At 45.2% G+C, this 20314-nt stretch overlaps 1 protein-coding gene across 1 annotated transcript in view; it reads right to left on the reverse strand.

Moving 5' to 3' along the window:
- Positions 1-20314, reverse strand: part of LOC139584270 (calcium/calmodulin-dependent protein kinase type 1D-like) — a 58914-nt gene that overhangs the window by 5526 nt on the left and 33074 nt on the right. The window contains exons 3-9 of the mRNA XM_071415908.1: positions 15646-15720; positions 11732-11870; positions 11347-11473; positions 9068-9143; positions 6871-6983; positions 4265-4343; positions 128-215 (exon numbers count right to left, since the gene is read on the reverse strand). Of these exons, the coding sequence (XP_071272009.1) occupies positions 128-215; positions 4265-4343; positions 6871-6983; positions 9068-9143; positions 11347-11473; positions 11732-11870; positions 15646-15720 (697 nt within the window). The remainder of the gene's footprint in view (positions 1-127; positions 216-4264; positions 4344-6870; positions 6984-9067; positions 9144-11346; positions 11474-11731; positions 11871-15645; positions 15721-20314) is intronic.

Genomic DNA, 20314 nt, shown 5'->3' on the forward strand with positions numbered 1-20314 from the left:
GAGGGAGAGGAGGCAGAGAGGGAGAGGAGGCAGGGAGAGAGAGAGAGGGTTGGCATATGCAAATAGAGGAGGTTGACAAATACAATAATCATACACAAAAACCGATCATTGTACGGAGAGAACCTACCCTCCATTTGCTTTTGGCAAAATTTTTCCTCATCTGCCGACTGACTGATTCATGGATGTTCTTGCAGAGAGCCGTGTCCCCAGCAATCCTGAGATACAAACACACACCATAAAGCACAAGTAGATGATTGTTTTCTTTTGACACAGTTAGTGGTCAGTTCCTGGCCTGGATATCTATCAAGCACCGGCTCTGAGCTACTGGATGTCTCATATTCTATAATACACATCTGTTACAACACACCTGTTACAACACACCTGTCACAACACACCTGTCGCAACACACCTGTCACAACACACCTGTCACAACACACCTGTCGCAACACACCTGTCACAACACACCTGTCACAACACACCTGTCGCAACACACCTGTCACAACCAAACCATTGTGAGTCTATTTAAACGCTATCAAACCACCTGCCAAAGACGTAACAGGGCCAAGACACAACAGGGCCAAGACACAACAGGGCCAAGACATAACAGGGCCAAGACATAACAGGGCCAAGACATAACAGGGCCAAGACATAACAGCAAGACGTAACAGGGCCAAGACACAACAGCAAGACGTAACAGGGCCAAGACACAACAGCAAGACGTAACAGGGCCAAGACATAACAACAAGACGTAACAGGGCCAAGACATAACAGGGCCAAGACATAACAGGGCCAAGACATAACAGCAAGACGTAACAGGGCCAAGACACAACAGCAAGACGTAACAGGGCCAAGACATAACAACAAGACGTAACAGGGCCAAGACATAACAGGGCCAAGACATAACAGGGCCAAGACATAACAGGGCCAAGACGTAACAGGGCCAAGACATAACAGGGCCAAGACATAACAACAAGACATAACAACAAGACATAACAGGGCCAAGACATAACAACAAGACGTAACAGGGCCAAGACATAACAACAAGACGTAACAGGGCCAAGACATAACAACAAGACGTAACAGGGCCAAGACATAACAGGGCCAAGACACAACAGGGCCAAGACATAACAGGGCCAAGACATAACAACAAGACGTAACAGGGCCAAGACACAACAGCAAGACGTAACAGGGCCAAGACATAACAGGGCCAAGACACAACAGCAAGACGTAACAGGGCCAAGACGTAACAGGGCCAAGACGCAACAGGGCCAAGACATAACAGGGCCAAGACATAACAGGGCCAAGACGCAACAGGGCCAAGACATAACAGGGCCAAGACATAACAGGGCCAAGACATAACAGCAAGACGTAACAGGGCCAAGACACAACAGCAAGACGTAACAGGGCCAAGACATAACAACAAGACGTAACAGCAAGACGTAACAGGGCCAAGACATAACAGGGCCAAGCCATAACAGCAAGACGTAACAGGGCCAAGACACAACAGCAAGACGTAACAGGGCCAAGACATAACAGGGCCAAGACGCAACAGGGCCAAGACATAACAGGGCCAAGACACAACAACAAGACGTAACAGGGCCAAGACACAACAGCAAGACACAACAGGGCCAAGACATAACAGGGCCAAGACATAACAGGGCCAAGACACAACAACAAGACGTAACAGGGCCAAGACACAACAGCAAGACGTAACAGGGCCAAGACATAACAGGGCCAAGACACAACAGGGCCAAGACATAACAGGGCCAAGACGTAACAGGCCAATGATTAGATGCCTAACAGACCTATTCCTATTCTCCATTTGCCAACCACCCACATATTGTCTCTGTCATTAAAGCTAGAATCAGGGATTCGTTGTGCAGCTAAATGGCAGCCCCACCACTTGATGAACATTGAATAGATTCCCAAACCGCAGACAGTAGTATTAGGTCTGGCCCGGGCCAGGGAGAGACATGATAACGGTTCATTAGTCTGCGTCCCAAATGGCACCCTATTCCTTATATAGTGTACTACTTTGACCAGGGCACATAGGGCCTTTACAGGTAATAGGGTGCCTTTTGGAACGTAGCCACTGCCTCTGCATTCTCCAAGCATCCTTCAGGACGCAGCCTGCTAATTGGCACCCATTCATTCAGCAGATTTGATCTCTCTCTCTTGCTCTCTCTCTCGCTCTCTCTCTCTCCCTCCCTCTTTTTCTCTTTCTGTCTCTCTCCATCTCCCATCTCCCCTCTCTCTATCTCCCCTTCTCAGACCAGTGGAGCAGATATTTTAGGAGGCGGGCAGGAAGGAAGACATGGTGCACTGCATCATTCAGACATCCACTATCTGTGTCATATTCATGTCAGCTTTCGGGCACGGCGAGTGGTTCTCTGATTGTGTGGTCCCAATCCATTCCCTAGCCCTTCCCATTGTTCCTAACCCTCTGATGTTTGCAGGTGGAAGAGATACGGTGGAGGCTTCATCACTAAACAGACTCTACCTACCCAGATTCTTCAGATCTGTAAGGTGGAAGAGACACGGTGGAGGCCTCATCACTAAACGGACTCTACCTTCACTCACCAGGGGTGGGCTAGAGCCTGATTGATGTGGTGGGGTATGGTGTGGTATGGTATGGTGTGGTGGGGTGTGGTATTGTGTGGTATGGTGTGGTGTGGTATGGTGTGGTGGGGTGTGGTATTGTGTGGTATGGTGTGGTATTGTGTGGTATGGTATTGTGTGGTATGGTATTGTGTGGTATTGTGTGGTGGGGTATGGTGTGGTATGGTATGGTGTGGCATGGTGTGATAGGGTATGGTATGGTGTGGTATGGTGGGTGTGGCATGGTGTGGTGGGGTATGGTATAGTGTGGTATGGTATTGTGTGGTATGGTATTGTGTGTTATGACATGGTGTGGTATGGTATTGTGTGGTATGGTATTGTGTGGTGGGGTATTGTGTGGTATGGTATTGTGTGGTATGGTGTTGTGTGTTATGGTATTGTGTGGTATGGTATTGTGTGGTATGGTATGGTATTGTGTGGTATGGTATTGTGTGGTATGGTATTGTGTGGTATGGTATTGTGTGGTATGGTATTGTGTGGTATGGTATTGTGTGGTATGGTATTGTGTGGTATGGTATTGTGTGGTATGGTATTGTGTGGTGGGGTATTGTGTGATATGGTATTGTGTGGTATGGTATTGTGTGGTATGGTATTGTGTGGTATGGTATTGTGTGGTATGGTGTTGTGTGGTATGGTATTGTGTGGTATTGTGTGGTATTGTGTGGTGGGGTATGGTGTGGTATGGTATGGTATTGTGTGGTATTGTGTGGTGGGGTATGGTGTGGTATGGTATGGTATTGTGTGGTATGGTGTGGTATTGTGTATTGGGTGTGGCATGGTGTGGTGGGGTATGGTGTGGTATGGTGGGTGTGGCATGGTGTGGTGGGGTATGGTATGGTGTGGTATGGTGTGGTGGGTGTGGCATGGTGTGGTGGGGTATGGTATAGTGTGGTATGGTGTGGTGTGATGTGGTGGGGTATGGTGTTGTGTGTTATGACATGGTGTGGTGGGGTATGGTATTGTGTGGTATGGTGTGGTGGGGTATGGTATGGTGTGGTGTGATGTGGTGGGGTATGGTATTGTATTGTGTGGTATGGTGTGGTGGGGTATGGTGTGGTATAGTATGGTATAGCATGGTGTGGTATAGTATGGTGTGGTATAGTATAGTATAGCATGGTGTGATATAGTATGGTATAGCATGGTGTGGTGGGGTATGGTGTGGTATAGTATGGTATAGTATGGTTTGGTATAGTATAGTATAGCATGGTGTGGTGGGGTATGGTGTGGTATAGTATGGTATAGTATGGTGTGGTATAGTATAGTATAGCATGGTGTGGTGGGGTATGGTGTGGTATAGTATGGTATAGTATGGTGTGATATAGTATAGTATAGCATGGTGTGGTGGGGTATGGTGTGGTATAGTATGGTATAGTATGGTGTGATATAGTATGGTATAGTATGGTGTGGTATAGTATAGTATGGTGTGGTGGGGTATGGTGTGGTATAGTATGGTATAGTATGGTGTGGTATAGTATAGTATAGCATGGTGTGGTGGGGTATGGTGTGGTATAGTATGGTATAGTATGGTGTGGTATAGTATGGTATAGTATGGTGTGGTATAGTATAGTATGGTGTGGTGGGGTATGGTGTGGTATGGTGCGGTATGGTGTGGTGGGGTATGGTGTGGTGGTAGATAGACATTCACCAGGGGTGAGCTAGAGCCTGGTCACAGGTGAATCTCTTCTCTGGATCCTTCTCCATCAGAGAGCTGATGAACTGTTTGGCTGTATGTGGAACAGAGGAAGACACACAATATCACCATGTTCCATCCATTCAAGATAGCATTACATGCAAACAATTGGGCACACGCACACAAACACACACACACACAAACACACACACATACTGTACATCTGGGTCTTTCTATAAATAATGTGGCATTGGGATAAAAAAAAATGGTTTGAAACAACAAAACATTTGAAACAAAAATAAAAAAGTTTATGCAGTTCCACATGAGGAACAAAAGTGAATATATGCAAATCGCCATAACTCCACCTATACAACACCATAGGACTATACATCCATTAAATCAGGGTTAATACGGACATTGGCAAGTCAAATTCAAGGACTTTCATTGTAAAAGTGAAAGTCACCCAGGAAAATACTACTTGAGTAAAAATCTAAAAGTATTTGGTTTTACAGTAAATGTCCTTAAGTACAGTGGTGGAAAAAGTACTCAATTGCCATACTTGAGTAAAAGTACAATGTAAAAGTAAATACTATACATCAAATTCCTTATATTAAGCAAACGGACAGACAGGAGCACACTCCAATACTCAGACATAATTTACAAACACAGCATTTGTGTTTAGTGAGTCCGCCAGATAAGAGGCAGTAGGGATGACAACGTGTTATATTGATAGGTGCGTGAAATGGACTATATTGCTGTCCTGCCTGAACTTTTGAAATGTAAACAGTACTTTTGAATGTCAGGGAAAATGTACACTACCAGTCAAACGTTTTAGAACACCTACTTATTCAAGGGTTTTTCTTTATTTTTAAATTTTTTAACATTTTTTACAAGACATCAAAACTATGAAATAACACATATGGAATCATGTAGTAACCAAAAAAAGTGTTTAACAAATCAAAATATATTTTGATGTCTTCACTATTATTCTACAATGTAGAAAATAGTAAAAATAAAGAAAAACCCTTGAATAAGTAAGTGTTCTAAACTTTTGACTGGTAGTGTATGGGAGTAAAAAGTACACATTGTCTAGTGTAGTAAAGTATAGATACAGTGACTTCAGAAAGTATTCAGACCCCTTGACTTTTTCCACATTTTGTTATGTTACAGCCTTATTCTGAAATGGATTAAACAGTTTTTCCCCCCGCAGCAATCTACACGCCAAACCCCATAATGACAAAGTGAAAAACAGGTTTAAAAAAAAAAAAAAAAATGTATGAAAAAAAAATAACTGAAATATCACAATAAATAAAAAATAGTGAATATTAATCCAGTACACTGATGTTAGTATGATATGTTACGTATGGTTACATAAGACAGAAGGTTTTAACTTGGCAAGTCAGTTAAGAACAAATTCTTATTTTACAATGACGGACTACCCCGGCCAAACCTGGATGAATTGTGCGCCGCCCTATGGGACTCCCAATTACAGCCGGATGTGATGCAGCCTGGATTTGAACCAGGGACTGCAGTGACACCTCTTGCTCAGAGATACAGTGTCTTAGACCGCTGTGCCACTCGGGAGCCCGAATGCCTTACTTAAGGCAAAAACAAAAGTAGGGTGGTTGGTCGTAGTGGATAGGTGGGACTACAATGCGAACGTCTCGCAACCCAAAGGTTGCGTGTTCGAATCTCATGATGGACAAATTTTGCTAATTAGCAACTACTTACTACTTTTTAGCTACTTTTCAACTACTTAGCATGTTAGCTAACCATTCCCCTAACCCTTTAACTCAACTACTAACCCTAACCTTAGCCCTAACCTTAACCCCTAGCCTAGCTAATGTTAGCCACCTAGCTAACATTAGCGTTAGCCACCTAGCTAACATTAGCGTTAACCACCTAACCACATAGATAGAACCACCTAGAATTTGTAACATATCATTCAAATTGAAATTCATAACATATCATAAGAAATGGATGATGGACATCCACAAATGAATAAATACCATATGAAACGTAACATATCATACTAATTTAATTGTCCCGGATTTACTTTTACTATGTTGCGGCTGTCTCTAAGTCCAGGCTGCTATAAAAAAAAAAACAGTCCAACAGCTAGATCCAGGATTCTTACAGGATTCAAGTTCAATGTTTAATTTAACTGATTAATGCTTAAAATATTATATTACACTGCCATTAATGCAAGGACAGAAAAGGTATGTTTTATGTCACACGATTTTGGACAAATCATTCAAGACACCAACCATGATAAAGGGTTAAACAGGTTTTAAATCAACTCGTGAATTATATTAAATATAGCTATGATCCCCCTTATATCTTAACGTAATGACATGGCAGATTATTATCAATGACTTGTCAGCAGCTGTAACAAGTTGTCCTGTGTAGGAAATACTCACTGGTTCCCTAGTTTATAGAAAGACCCATATATACGACCAGGCACACACACACACACACACACACACACACACACACACACACACACACACACACACACACACACACACACACACACACACACACACACACACACACACACACACACACACACACACACACACACACACACACACACACACACACACACACACACAACTCACCTGAGTCAGATATATCATCCCAATACGGTGCATCAAACTCATAGTCGGCCTTGAGTATCTGCTCAAAGAGCTTGGAGTCATTTTCATCATAGAACGGAGGGTAGCCACACAACCTAGGGGACAGATCATTAATTACACAACGATACGGATGCTTTATGTTAGTGCCATCATCTAACTTAAAAGTAGAATGCCAAGGGAAACCCTACTCCTTATTTGGACAGAAAACTGAATCTATTTGATATTGCCTTATCTTGCCTTTGTTGTGTCTTTGGCACATCTTCTGATCACAACGCTTGTTACATGGAGATGATCCAAATCAAACAAATGATCGGAGCTATAGTATCACATTAGTGGTGCCATGTTTTCTAATTAACTACTGCAACAACTTTCTAATTGGTGAGACTAGGAAACTATTCCACCTAATTACCTTAACAGCCTTCACACCTAACCAGGAGTGGTTAATGAGGCTAGAGGGTTCTATTCAAACTAACAAGCGTTTCCACTAAATTGAATTGATTGGGCGGCTTAATCCAGGTGCATTTATCCTGTCAGTTTTAACTAAAAGCTTTCAGAAGAGAATATCATACAGAGAATGTGTACAGTGTGAGGAAATACCCTCTTATTTGACTGGTCTGTGACTCACAACAACAACAAAAACATTTCCCAGTCAGAGGAGCTCACAGACAGTTAACATACACAGTAAACTTTATTGACAAACAGTGGTATTGACATATGGTTTTTACCCAAACACTCCATGAACATACTAACATATCTACCTCTGATCTGCACTGGAAGGCAACGGCCATTGGCAATATGTCCTATTTATAGGACATTTGCTCCTGAGTGACACAGCGGTATAAGGCGCTGCATCTCAGTGCAAGAGGCTGCAGTCCCTAGTTCGAATCCAGGCTGCATCACATCCGGCCGTGATTGGGAGTCCCATAGGGCGGTGCACAATTGGCCCAGCATCTTCCGGGTTTGGCCGGGGGTAGGCCGTCATTGTAAAGAATAATTTGCTCTTAACTGACTTGCCTAGTTAAATAAAGGTTAAATAGGGATGGAAGAGAATGCATAGGGCCTGGCTAGCCAGCGCAGGATCAGCTAGATGTCCTTAGCCATCAGAAGGTGCATGATCAGAGTGTGGGGCAAGTGGGCACCAGCTGATTGGCTGTGACCAGGAGCTGTAGACTGATTGATATCTCCTCACGTGGAGAGCCAAGCTCAGCTGAGCCAAACATAAACAACACAAAACAACTTCCTGTTGCCGTCCTCCACAAGGGGAATTCTCAACATACAGCATATAAGATGATCTAATCCTGTTACATCGCCACATTTTAAACAAATTATATCTTAGAGGCTAAATGAAGCCTTCATAAGCCCTATGTAAAGCCTACTTAAATTCTACATTATAGGGTGTCCATCCACTCTGTCAGAGTGGGTGAAAACGAGCTTTCACTTCCTTGTGTTATAAAATACATTTTACCAAGACAAATATGATTATTCATGTTCTGAATCTTTCATTGGGGTGTTTCGCTAACATTTCATTAACAGTATACCCAAAAAGGTTGGATTTCGTAACCTAATACATCCCATAATAAGCATTGAGCTCTGTTGTCAGGGACCTGCTGTTTTCGACTCTCTCTCTCTCCCGCACCTGCTGTCTCTAACTCTGAATGATCGGCTATGAAAAGCCAACTGACATTTACTCCTGAGGTACTGACCTGTTGCACCCTCTACAACCACTGTGATTATTATTATCTGACCCTGCTGGTCATCTATGAACATTTGAACATTTTGGCCTTGTACTGTTATAATCTCCACCCAGCACAGCCAGAAGAGGACTGGCCACCCCTCAGAGCCTGGTTCCTCTCTAGGTTTCTTCCTAGGTTCCTGCCTTTCTAGGGAGTTTTTCCTAGCCACCGTGCTTCTACACCTGCATTGCTTGCTGTTTGGGGTTTTAGGCTGGGTTTCTGTACAGCACTTTGTGACATCGGCTGATGTAAAAAGGGCTTTATAAATACATTTGATTGATTGACAGAGCAACGCAGCTTTCTTGCATCAACTTTGAGGGTTTTACATGTTGTGCTTGTCATCTTCAAAGTTGTTTCCGCGGGTTGCAAAAAGCTAACTTTGCATGACACAAAAATATGCGTTTTTTTTATTGAACACCCTACAGATTACAGTATAAGATACTTACAGAATGTAAGCGATGACTCCGATAGACCAGCAGTCCACTGCTTTGCTGTAGGGCTTCTGAGCCAGAACCTCTGGGGCTGTGGAGAACATCATAAGGTAGAGATTGATATAGAACATTGTGTGGGTGATGTTTCCTGAGGTTAAATTAGGTCAAATAAGTTTAGGTTAGCCAGAGTTAAAGAGATACGACTAGATGAGGTCAATGTTGGGTTACTACTACTACTGCAGACTTCCTAACGTCATAGCTGTTCGTCTTCCTGTCTGTCTAACGACGAAGAAGTTTGTGTCCACATGTTGTACCCTTCTGCTCTAAGTAGTGTGCACTTGTTCACTTCTATTCATTGATTTAAGAGGGAAGGGCAGTTGTAAGAAATATGGTGGAAACTCTCTCTAGCCTGTGGAATGTCTTACACCAATCCAAAACTTCTAAATGCGTGGGGAGGAGTTCAAAAGGAGTACACTGGGGGGAATTGGGACACAACCAGACAGGCACGTAACTTGCAGGGTGGACAGGGGGGTCATAACCCTCCCTATAATATACCAGGATGAATTTGATGGATAGTAAATTATTTTCCCACCATAGCTACCGACTTTCTGTGGCTTTAGACTAAGCAGTACTACTCAATTCCTTATTTTATGATTGGACCCCCCCGCTGCCAATTATGCTTTTGGTTTGGTCCGGTCTTCAGAGGTCTTGGTTTGTGAAGGGAAAAAAGTTTTGCAAGGCTTGTAAGGAGAACGGAGCAATACTCCCTCTCTCTCTCTCTCTCTCTCTCTCTGTCTCTCTCTCTCAAACCCTTCATTCTGTGAGCTAACTTGTAATAAATAAATAAGTATTTCACAACTGAGCCAATTGCAATTTTCTTAAATCCCTCTTTGTGGCAACTGACCACACGACTGAACAGTAGTCCAGGTGCGACAAAACTAGGGCCTGTAGGACCTGCCTTGTTGATGGTGTTGTTAAGAAGGTAGAGCATCGCTTTATTATGGACAGACTTCTCCCCATCTTAGCTACTACTGCATCAATATGTTTTGACCATGACAGTTTACAATCCAGGGTTACTCCAAGCAGTTTAGTCACCTCAACTTCCTCAATTTCCAAATGATTTATTACAAGATGTAGTTGCGGTTTAGGGTTTAGTGAATGATTTGTCCCAAATACAAGGCTCCTGAGCGGCGCAGGCACTGCATCTCAGTGCTAGAGGCGTCACTACAGACCCTGGTTTGATTCCAGGCTGTATCACAACCGGCCATAATTGGGAGTCCCATAGGGCGGTGCACAACTGGCCCAGCGCCATCCAGGTTTGGCCGGGGTAGGCCGTCATTGTAAATAAGAATTTGTTCTTAACTGACTTGCCTAGGAAAATAAAGGTGAAATAAAAAAATGTGCCATTGCACAGAAGTAAGCAGGTTTATATCTCATTTATTCATTTTGATTTCAATATGGAAGGAAAACCAGAGACCTCAAGGTACACCATATTTTTTGTGTAACAACAGCAGTTAATTCAATTGGGGAAGGTGAAGGGAGGGGGGGAGGATGTTCTCCCATGATGAAAGGGGGCCATGACTGAAACCGGTTGGGGAAGCACTGATTTAGATAATGATTAGCTCAAATACAGATGGGTATGCTTCAGCCTATTTATTTATAGCCACTATGCTGCATCAGTTAGACGACAGTTCATGCTTATTCGTTAATAAAACATACCAGCCTGATAATAGGAAACAATTTGTTGTTATGCACATTTTTTGGACGGGGGAAAAATTATATTTTAATGGCGTAACCATCATTTTATTTTCATACATTTTTGGAGTAGAAAAAAACGTAATGCATCGTTCAATTAAACGGTGCTGTTCTGAATGACTAGTTGAAGATCGATGAGGGGCGCAAAATAAAACGCTTTCATTTAAATATGTCACTCATTGCTTCAAGGCAAACGTAGGCTACTTCAAAGTCTGTTCAAGAACGTTGAAGAACATTTTGGGGAAACGTGTCATTCGGTACACAACGTAGCAAAAGTTTGATCGAACTGAACGCACCCCAGAACTGACATTCTCATAGACGTTCTACAAAATAATTGCCAAGCATGGCTACTATCTGAACTGTTAGGGATAAACTCACAGTTTAAAGTAATACAGTCATTATTCAGTTGTGGTCCAAAATTCACCAGAAACAACAATTTCACAGCTATTTCTTCAAAATAAAATATCCCGGGGGGGGGGGGGGGCACCCCACAATTTACAACACAAAGTTACACCCTTGCAACCAGAGAGCCTCCTCACCCACATATCCTGGCGTCCCACAGGCTGTAGCCATCACGTCTCCTGTCCCCTCCATCTTAGACAGACCAAAGTCACTGATCATGATCTTAGCCTCATCATGGGGGTTGTAGTAGAGAAGGTTCTCTGGCTGACAGTGGAAGGACACATCAACAACACATGTATGGGAAAAAAATATTAAACACTTCATAAGTATTCCTGTTTGTGAGAGAGAGAGAGAGAGAGAGAGAGAGAGAGAGAGAGAGAGAGAGAGAGAGAGAGAGAGAGAGAGAGAGAGAGAGAGAGAGAGAGAGAGAGAGAGAGAGAGAGAGAGAGAGAGAGAGAGAGAGAGAGAGAGAGATTGTGTGTGCGTGCGCGTGTGTGTGTGTGTGTACGTGTGTATCCGTACCTTGAGGTCTCTGTGTACGATGCCCATGTCGTGGAGGTAGTTGACAGCATTCAGCACCTGTGTAATGAGTCTGCTGGCGTCCATCTCTGTGTAGAAGCCCTTCTCTACGATGCGGTCAAACAACTCACCCCCAGACACCCTGAGACAGAGACACAAGAACTGAATCAACCCTAACCAACTGTAACCCTAGCCTCAATCACAACCCTAGCCTCAACCACAACCCTAGCCTCAACCACAACCCTAGCCTCAACCACAACCCTAACCTCAACCACAACCCTAACCTCAACCACAACCCTAACCTCAACCACAACCCTAACCTCAACCACAACCCTAACCTCAACCACAACCCTAACCTCAACCACAAACCTAGCCTCAATCACAACCCTAGCCTCAACCACAACCCTAGCCTCAATCACAACCCTAGCCTCAACCTCAACCCTAACCTCAATCACAACCCTAGCCTCAACCACAACCCTAGCCTCAACCACAACCCTAACCTCAACCTCAACCCTAACCTCAACCACAACCCTAACCCTAGCCTCAAACACAACCCTAACCCTAGCCTCAACCACAACCCTAGCCTCAACCTCAACCCTAACCTCAATCACAACCCTAACCCTAGCCTCAAACACAACCCTAACCCTAGCCTCAATCTCAAATCCTAACCCTAGCCTCAACCTCAAACCTAACCCTAGCCTCAACCACAACTCTAGCCTCAACCGCAACCCTTGCCCTAGCCTCAACCCTAACCCTCAACCACAACCTAATCCTAGCCTCAACCTCAACCCTAACCCTAACCCTAGCCTCAACCCTAACCCTGCCCTAGCCTCAACCCTAACCCTCAACCACAACCTAATCCTAGCCTCAACCTCAACCCTAACCCTAGCCTCAACCTCCAACCTAATCCTAGCCTCAACCTCCAACCTAATCCTATCCTCAACCTCAACCTTAACTCTAGCTTCATGTCCACATCCCAGTTCAACCCTAACCCTAGCTTCATGTCCACATCCCAGTTCAACCCTAACCCTAGCTTCATGTCCACATCCCAGTTCAACCCTAACCCTAGCTTCATGTCCACATCCCAGTTCAACCCTAACCCTAGCTTCATGTCCACATCCCAGTTCAACCCTAACCCTAGCTTCATGTCCACATCCCAGTTCAACCCTAACCCTAGCTTCATGTCCACATCCCAGTTCAACCCTAACCCTAGCTTCATGTCCACATCCCAGTTCAACCCTAACCCTAGCTTCATGTCCACATCCCAGTTCAACCCTAACCCTAGCCTCAACCCTAACCCTAGCTTCATGTCCACATCCCAGTTCAACCCTAACCCTAGTCTCAACCCTAACCCTAGTCTCAACCTCCAACCTAATCCTAGCCTCAACCTCAACCCTAATACTAGCTTCATGTCCACATCCCAGTTCAACCCTAACCCTAGCCTCAACCCTAACCCTAGCTTCATGTCCACATCCCAGTTCAACCCTAACCCTAGCTTCATGTCCACATCCCAGTTCAACCCTAACCCTAGCTTCATGTCCACATCCCAGTTCAACCCTAACCCTAGCTTCATGTCCACATCCCAGTTCAAGCCTAACCCTAGCTTCATGTCCACATCCCAGTTCAACCCTAACCCTAGCCTCAACCCTAACCCTAGCTTCATGTCTACATCCCAGTTCAACCCTAACCCTAGTCTCAACCCTAACCCTAGTCTCAACCTCCAACCTAATCCTAGCCTCAACCTCAACCCTAATACTAGCTTCATGTCCACATCCCAGTTCAACCCCATTCCTAGCCTTAACCCTAACCCTAGTCTCAACCTCCAACCTAATCCTAGCCTCAACCTCAACCCTAATACTAGCTTCATGTCCACATCCCAGTTCAACCCTAACCCTAGCCTCAACCTCCAACCTAATCCTAGCCTCAACCTCAACCCTAATACTAGCTTCATGTCCACATCCCAGTTCAACCCCAACCCTAGCCTCAACCCTAACCCTAGTCTCAACCCTAACCCTAGTCTCAACCTCAACCCTAACCATAGTCTCAACCTCAACCCTAATCCTAGACTCAACCTCAACCCTAATCCTAGCTTCATGTCCACATCCCAGTTCAACCCTAACCCTAGCATCAAGCCTAACCCTAGCCTCAAGCCTAACCCTAGCTTCATGTCCACATCCCAGTTCAACCCTAACCCTAGCTTCATGTCCACATCCCAGTTCAACCCTAACCCTAGCATCAAGCCTAACCCTAGCCTCAACCCTAACCCTAGCTTCATGTCCACATCCCAGTTCAACCCTAACCCTAGCTTCATGTCCACATCCCAGTTCAACCCTAACCCTTATTTATGATGCAGTCCAACCAGGGGAGAACAACTTGCGTAGCCTCAGGAGCCAGGAGCCTCAGAGGCCAAAACGAGCTCTGTACGGCGATGATGTGCGCCTCCCAAATGTTTTAACAATGCGGAAGGCTCTGCATAGATCCGCATTGACATGATTGGTTGACGGTAGGTGGAGGCGGTACATCCTGTATAAACACAAACTCACTTCCTTGACAACTAACTTCCTTGACAACAAACATGGAGAACTTTGACGAGAGGCTATCAGAACAAGTTCACAAATAAAATACATCTTTATGATACCTGATGTAGGGATTTCAAAGACACTAAAATTAGTTTGAACTCCTGGAAAGAGATCGGGGATCTAATGGGGATCGAGGCGGTAAAGACGTCAATAGAACGCAGACCGTGGGGGATTGAAGGAAGCTGGACTGGTGGACATTCAACAAATATGATCGAACAAAATGGATATTTGTCAAATCCGTCATGATGTATTGTAACGGGCCCACAATGTGGTTACTCAAATCTGATGTGGATATATTTGGCTGTTTTCACCTCATAACATGTAGAAGTTGTCCCTTTTCAGGTTTAGAAGAAGTGACTGCTAAATGCTAACTCCTGTTTGTGTAAGCTGGTAGCATAGCTAGCACACAGCTAGCATACAGCTAGCATACAGCTAGCATACAGCTAGCATACCACTACAGTGGTGGTAGTCAAAGTTGTTTTTTAACTTGTAATGCAGTTGATTGATGACGATGACATCAACATGTATGGGGGTTGACATCTATACAAGCATCATACTCAGATTTTTACCTCAACATAGTGTGGAATACACATGTAAACAACAGCCTAAATGTAGGATCATTTGGCTGGAGGGCAATGAGGAGATTCGGGACGGAGATGCAGCTTGGAAAAAACGGTGCAGCCTTTTTACTTCGTGCCATCTTGGCTCGAGCTACTGTGTCAAGCACCGGGAAACGGACTCCAACATCTTAGAAGAGGTGAGGTGTTTTAGTTTAGCCAGTTTCTCGTAATTAGCTGGATGGCTGTAGAGATTAGCCCTGAATCACTACGTGTTGTGCAGTGCACAACAATATGTTGGATGTGAATGACAGCTCCCCGATGCGCAACAAGTATGAATGTTCGGACTTCTGCGGAGGCCACATCCGTCGCTGTAAATGCTGAACGGCCACTGCAGATGTCGGATATGACCATACATTGCTCCAGTGCACAAACTGATACAGAGTACCGGCACATCTTATTTACTACAGCTTGAGAACTGGCACCTCTTCTAGAAATATGACACAGAGACAGACAGACAGACAGACAGACAGACAGACAGACAGACAGACAGACAGACAGACAGACAGACAGACAGACAGACAGACAGACAGACAGACATACAGAGACAGACAGACAGACAGACAGACAGACACATACAGAGACAGACAGACAGACACATACAGAGACAGACAGACAGACACATACAGAGACAGACAGACAGACAGACAGACAGACAGACAGACAGACAGACAGACAGACAGACAGACAGACAGACAGACAGACAGACGGTACTACTCACAACTGCATGATGAGGTATAGGTGGTTGGGGCTCTCATAGATGTCCTCCAAAGCCACAATGTTCTCATGTTTTATCCTGAAGAGAGAAAAACAGTGGATTTAATTCACTCACTATTAACCTCATCATTTTAATCCCCAGCACAATAAAGCACAATTTCTTCACAAGATGACTTTGTTCATTACAATGAATTAAGTGTGTGTGTGTGTGTGATACAAAGTGAGTGAGTGAGTGTTTGTGTGTGAGTTCATTAGTGGTTGTGTGTGTGTGTGTGTGTGTGTGTGTGTGTGTGTGTGTGTGTGTGTGTGTGTGTGTGTGTGTGTGTGTGTGTGTGTGTGTGTGTGTGTGTGTTACAAAGTGATTGTGAGTAGATGTGTGTGAAGACAAGGCAGACAGTGAACCTTTTGGAACCTCTACTTCAATGTTTCTCCAGCCTTGAGGAGAGACAGAGGCTGAGGGTCAAATGGCCCCTATTCCTAAATTCTCTGTGTAATTATCATTACGTGATTAAACTAATCATGTAAACATTCATTAACTAGGAAGTCGGGGCACCACAGGAAAATGTTGTTTAAAGAGTTGCTATTTCCCAAAATTTAACTCTCTTCAGATATTTTCATATCTTATCGATTACAGTCGCTTATTAATGTATTATTACCTCATCAGTCATATTCTGAATGTCGCAAACCCTTGGATATCTGCACGAACCCTAGCATAAATTATGAATCAGTGATACACAAATTGGATTACTTATTTATTGACTAACTAACTAAATAATCCCACAGAATTACATAAACACACACACGATAGGTTATACATTGGTTACTAACATGATACAAAGAAAAGTCCCTTGTGGATGGAACCGATATGACAGCTTGGTAGACAAAGGAAAGGGGTGGGGACAGCTCAAGAGCGGGAAACTCAGAGTGGACCCACGTACATACAGTTGATTATTACACTCATGGAAATGCTAATACTTTGAACATGAACAGCCAGTCATTCAAAAATAAACAGTAATTTACATATTTACGAGTGTATGCCTTTGTTGTCTCTCTCTGTGAACTCCGATCCATCTGCTGGAGTCGACAGAAAGTCTCTGGTTGCGTTTCCCAGAAGTCAGAAGGTCTTTTGTGGTTATTTAACTTGTTCAGCGGGCTCTGGATAGTGTCTGTTATAATGGCTACGTCAGACGTACCAATGGTCGTTTGACAGGGAAATGTTCTCCAGAATGGATCTTTCAGAGTACCATTCGGTCGTTCGTTCGGTTGCGTTTACCAGACTGAAGTACTTAAACAGCTGCAGACTGAATAATTGGTCTTTAGTTTGTAGATTTCTTAACCATTTCAGCGTGGGGATGATCCCCACGTTCTCTGGTCTTGTCCTTCGGTAGAGTTGTGGTTTTAAACCATTTTGCAACATCCGGTTCACGCCTTAAGTCTGCTTGGTCTATAGAGTGGTAGATATCTCAACAGTTTGTAACGTATTCAGCTGGCGCTGCTCGTAACTGGTCTTTATTTAAATTGCCAACCATTTCAACATGTAGCTACCGTTCCATGCTCTCGGTTTCAATGGTTGATTATTCACGTCACAGCTAGAACCACTTCACACACCGGCAGCAACCCGGCATGTTTTGGTCTAAATGTATAATTCGTCGTGAGTGGAGTAACGAAGGGGCGTTCCATGAAGCCGAAGTAAATGTCTGTGCTCACGAGGTCGTGGCCAAGACTTCATATGAAAAACAATGATCTAATTTAGAAGGCTAACATCACATTACATCTTCTCACAAATAGTTTAATATTTAATCATATATGTTCCCCCACATTTGGATGTGACCCTGACAACTGGGAGATATATACATTAAGAGATACAGTTATGTTGTCCTACCGTCTTTAGTTACATCACAAATTATTAACAAATTACACAGGGTTGTTCTTTGATTTCCCAACTGTCCGGATTTACAGAAATACTGTTTCATCATTCAACCTTTTGATGTGTTAAAGTTGTGGCCAAGTCTCTCTCTGTCTCCTACAGTCACACATCCCAATACTACAGACCCAGAAGCTGAGTATTTGCCCCCCCCTCATAACACTGTGGAGAGACGTGCCCCCCCTCATAACACTGTGGAGACGTGCCCCCCCTCATAACACTGTGGAGAGAGACGTGCCCCCCCTCATAACACTGTGGAGAGAGACGTGCCCCCCCTCATAACACTGTGGAGAGACGTGCCCCCCCTCATAACACTGTGGAGACGTGCCCCCCCTCATAACACTGTGGAGAGAGACGTGCCCCCCCTCATAACACTGTGGAGAGAGACGTGCCCCCCCTCATAACACTGTGGAGAGACGTGCCCCCCCTCATAACACTGTGGAGAGAGACGTGCCCCCCCTCATAACACTGTGGAGAGACGTGCCCCCCCTCATAACACTGTGGAGAGAGACGTACCCCCCCTCATAACACTGTGGAGAGACGTGCCCCCCCTCATAACACTGTGGAGAGAGACTTGCCCCCCCTCATAACACTGTGGAGAGAGACGTGCCCCCCCTCATAACACTGTGGAGACGTGCCCCCCCTCATAACACTGTGGAGACGTGCCCCCCCTCATAACACTGTGGAGACGTGCCCCCCCTCATAACACTGTGGAGAGAGACGTGCCCCCCCTCATAACACTGTGGAGAGAGACTGTTGCCCCCCTCATAACACTGTGGAGAGACGTGCCCCCCCTCATAACACTGTGGAGAGACGTGCCCCCCCTCATAACACTGTGGAGAGAGACGTGCCCCCCCCCTCATAACACTGTGGAGAGACGTGCCCCCCCTCATAACACTGTGGAGAGACGTGCCCCCCCTCATAACACTGTGGAGAGAGACGTGCCCCCCCTCATAACACTGTGGAGAGACGTGCCCCCCCTCATAACACTGTGGAGAGAGACGTGCCCCCCCTCATAACACTGTGGAGAGACGTGCCCCCCCTCATAACACTGTGGAGAGAGACGTGCCCCCCCTCATAACACTGTGGAGAGACGTGCCCCCCCCCCTCATAACACTGTGGAGAGACGTGCCCCCCCTCATAACACTGTGGAGAGACGTGCCCCCCCCTCATAACACTGTGGAGACGTGCCCCCCCTCATAACACTGTGGAGAGACGTGGCCCCCCTCATAACACTGTGGAGAGACGTGCCCCCCCTCATAACACTGTGGAGACATGCCCCCCCCTCATAACACTGTGGAGACGTGCCCCCCCTCATAACACTGTGGAGAGACGTGCCCCCCCTCATAACACTGTGGAGAGAGACGTGCCCCCCCTCATAACACTGTGGAGAGAGACGTGCCCCCCCTCATAACACTGTGGAGAGACGTGCCCCCCCCCATAACACTGTGGAGAGACGTGCCCCCCCCTCATAACACTGTGGAGAGACGTGCCCCCCCTCATAACACTGTGGAGAGACGTGCCCCCCCTCATAACACTGTGGAGAGACGTGCCCCCCCTCATAACACTGTGGAGAGACGTGCCCCCCTCATAACACTGTGGAGAGACGTGCCCCCCTCATAACACTGTGGAGAGACGTGCCCCCCCTCATAACACTGTGGAGAGAGACGTGCCCCCCCTCATAACACTGTGGAGACGTGCCCCCCTCATAACACTGTGGAGAGGCGTGCCCCCCCTCATAACACTGTGGAGAGAGACGTGCCCCCCCCCCCCCCCCGAAGGTCACATCATGACAGTTGTTGCTAATGCTTGTAGGACTCTGACCCATATGACTTCAGATTGTATTATGTTGTTTGTCTGTCTTTTTTCAATATTTAAATAATAAAGCATTTGATTCTTCCATTCTCTTAACGTTGGAGTATTATTTGACTTCCACTATTTAAGTAATAACTTCTTCAATATAAGTGACGAAAAATAATATTGTCCGACCCGTCGGGTATCTCCCTGCACCCTCATATACCATGTCTTGAAATATGCAGACAGATGGATTAAAAGTAAACATCCCTTGTAAAACTTCTGACAGCCAGCTTTCTAACTTTTCCCATAACTTTTGGACTTTATAGCACTCCCAGAAGGAAGGAATTACTGAGTCATTGTTAGTTGGCACCCTTTTCCCTATGGGCCATAGGCGGCCAAAGAAACCCACTCAACGTTCATACTAATCATCAGTGAGTGACTCATGCAGTGTAATGGTAGCCCTGTCGTGGTTAACCAGCACAACAAGCACCAGGGTCCTGTTCAGTAGGCACGTAAACAGAAGAAAACGGTCCATGGAATGGAATGAAACAGGGAGGTACTATTTGAACTTGTCCAATAAGAAACAATGGATATCAGTGGGTTTTCCGTTGCAAATCATTTTGCTACAGTATGCTTTCATGAACATGACCCTGAAGCAAACGCTTGAAACAAAGAGTGAGGTGGGAGAGAGCTGGTGTCCAAGCAACAGGGTGTGGGTGAACACTAAAACGCCATGGAAACGAGGACGTAACTAATGACGGGCCTTGTTTAGAGAGACAGGTGGGTGAAGGAGGGGGAGGAGGAGGAGGGGTGTGTGTGTGTGTGTGTGTGTGTGTGTGTGTGTGTGTGTGTGTGTGTGTGTGTGTGTGTGTGTGTGTGTGTGTGTGTGTGTGTGTGTGTGTGAAACCTGCACACAATGTTGCTGCTTCAGGGTGGTGGGATAAAGCAGTGA

The sequence above is a fragment of the Salvelinus alpinus genome, chromosome 9 (assembly GCF_045679555.1).
Source record: "Salvelinus alpinus chromosome 9, SLU_Salpinus.1, whole genome shotgun sequence".
Lineage (NCBI taxonomy): Eukaryota > Metazoa > Chordata > Actinopteri > Salmoniformes > Salmonidae > Salvelinus > Salvelinus alpinus.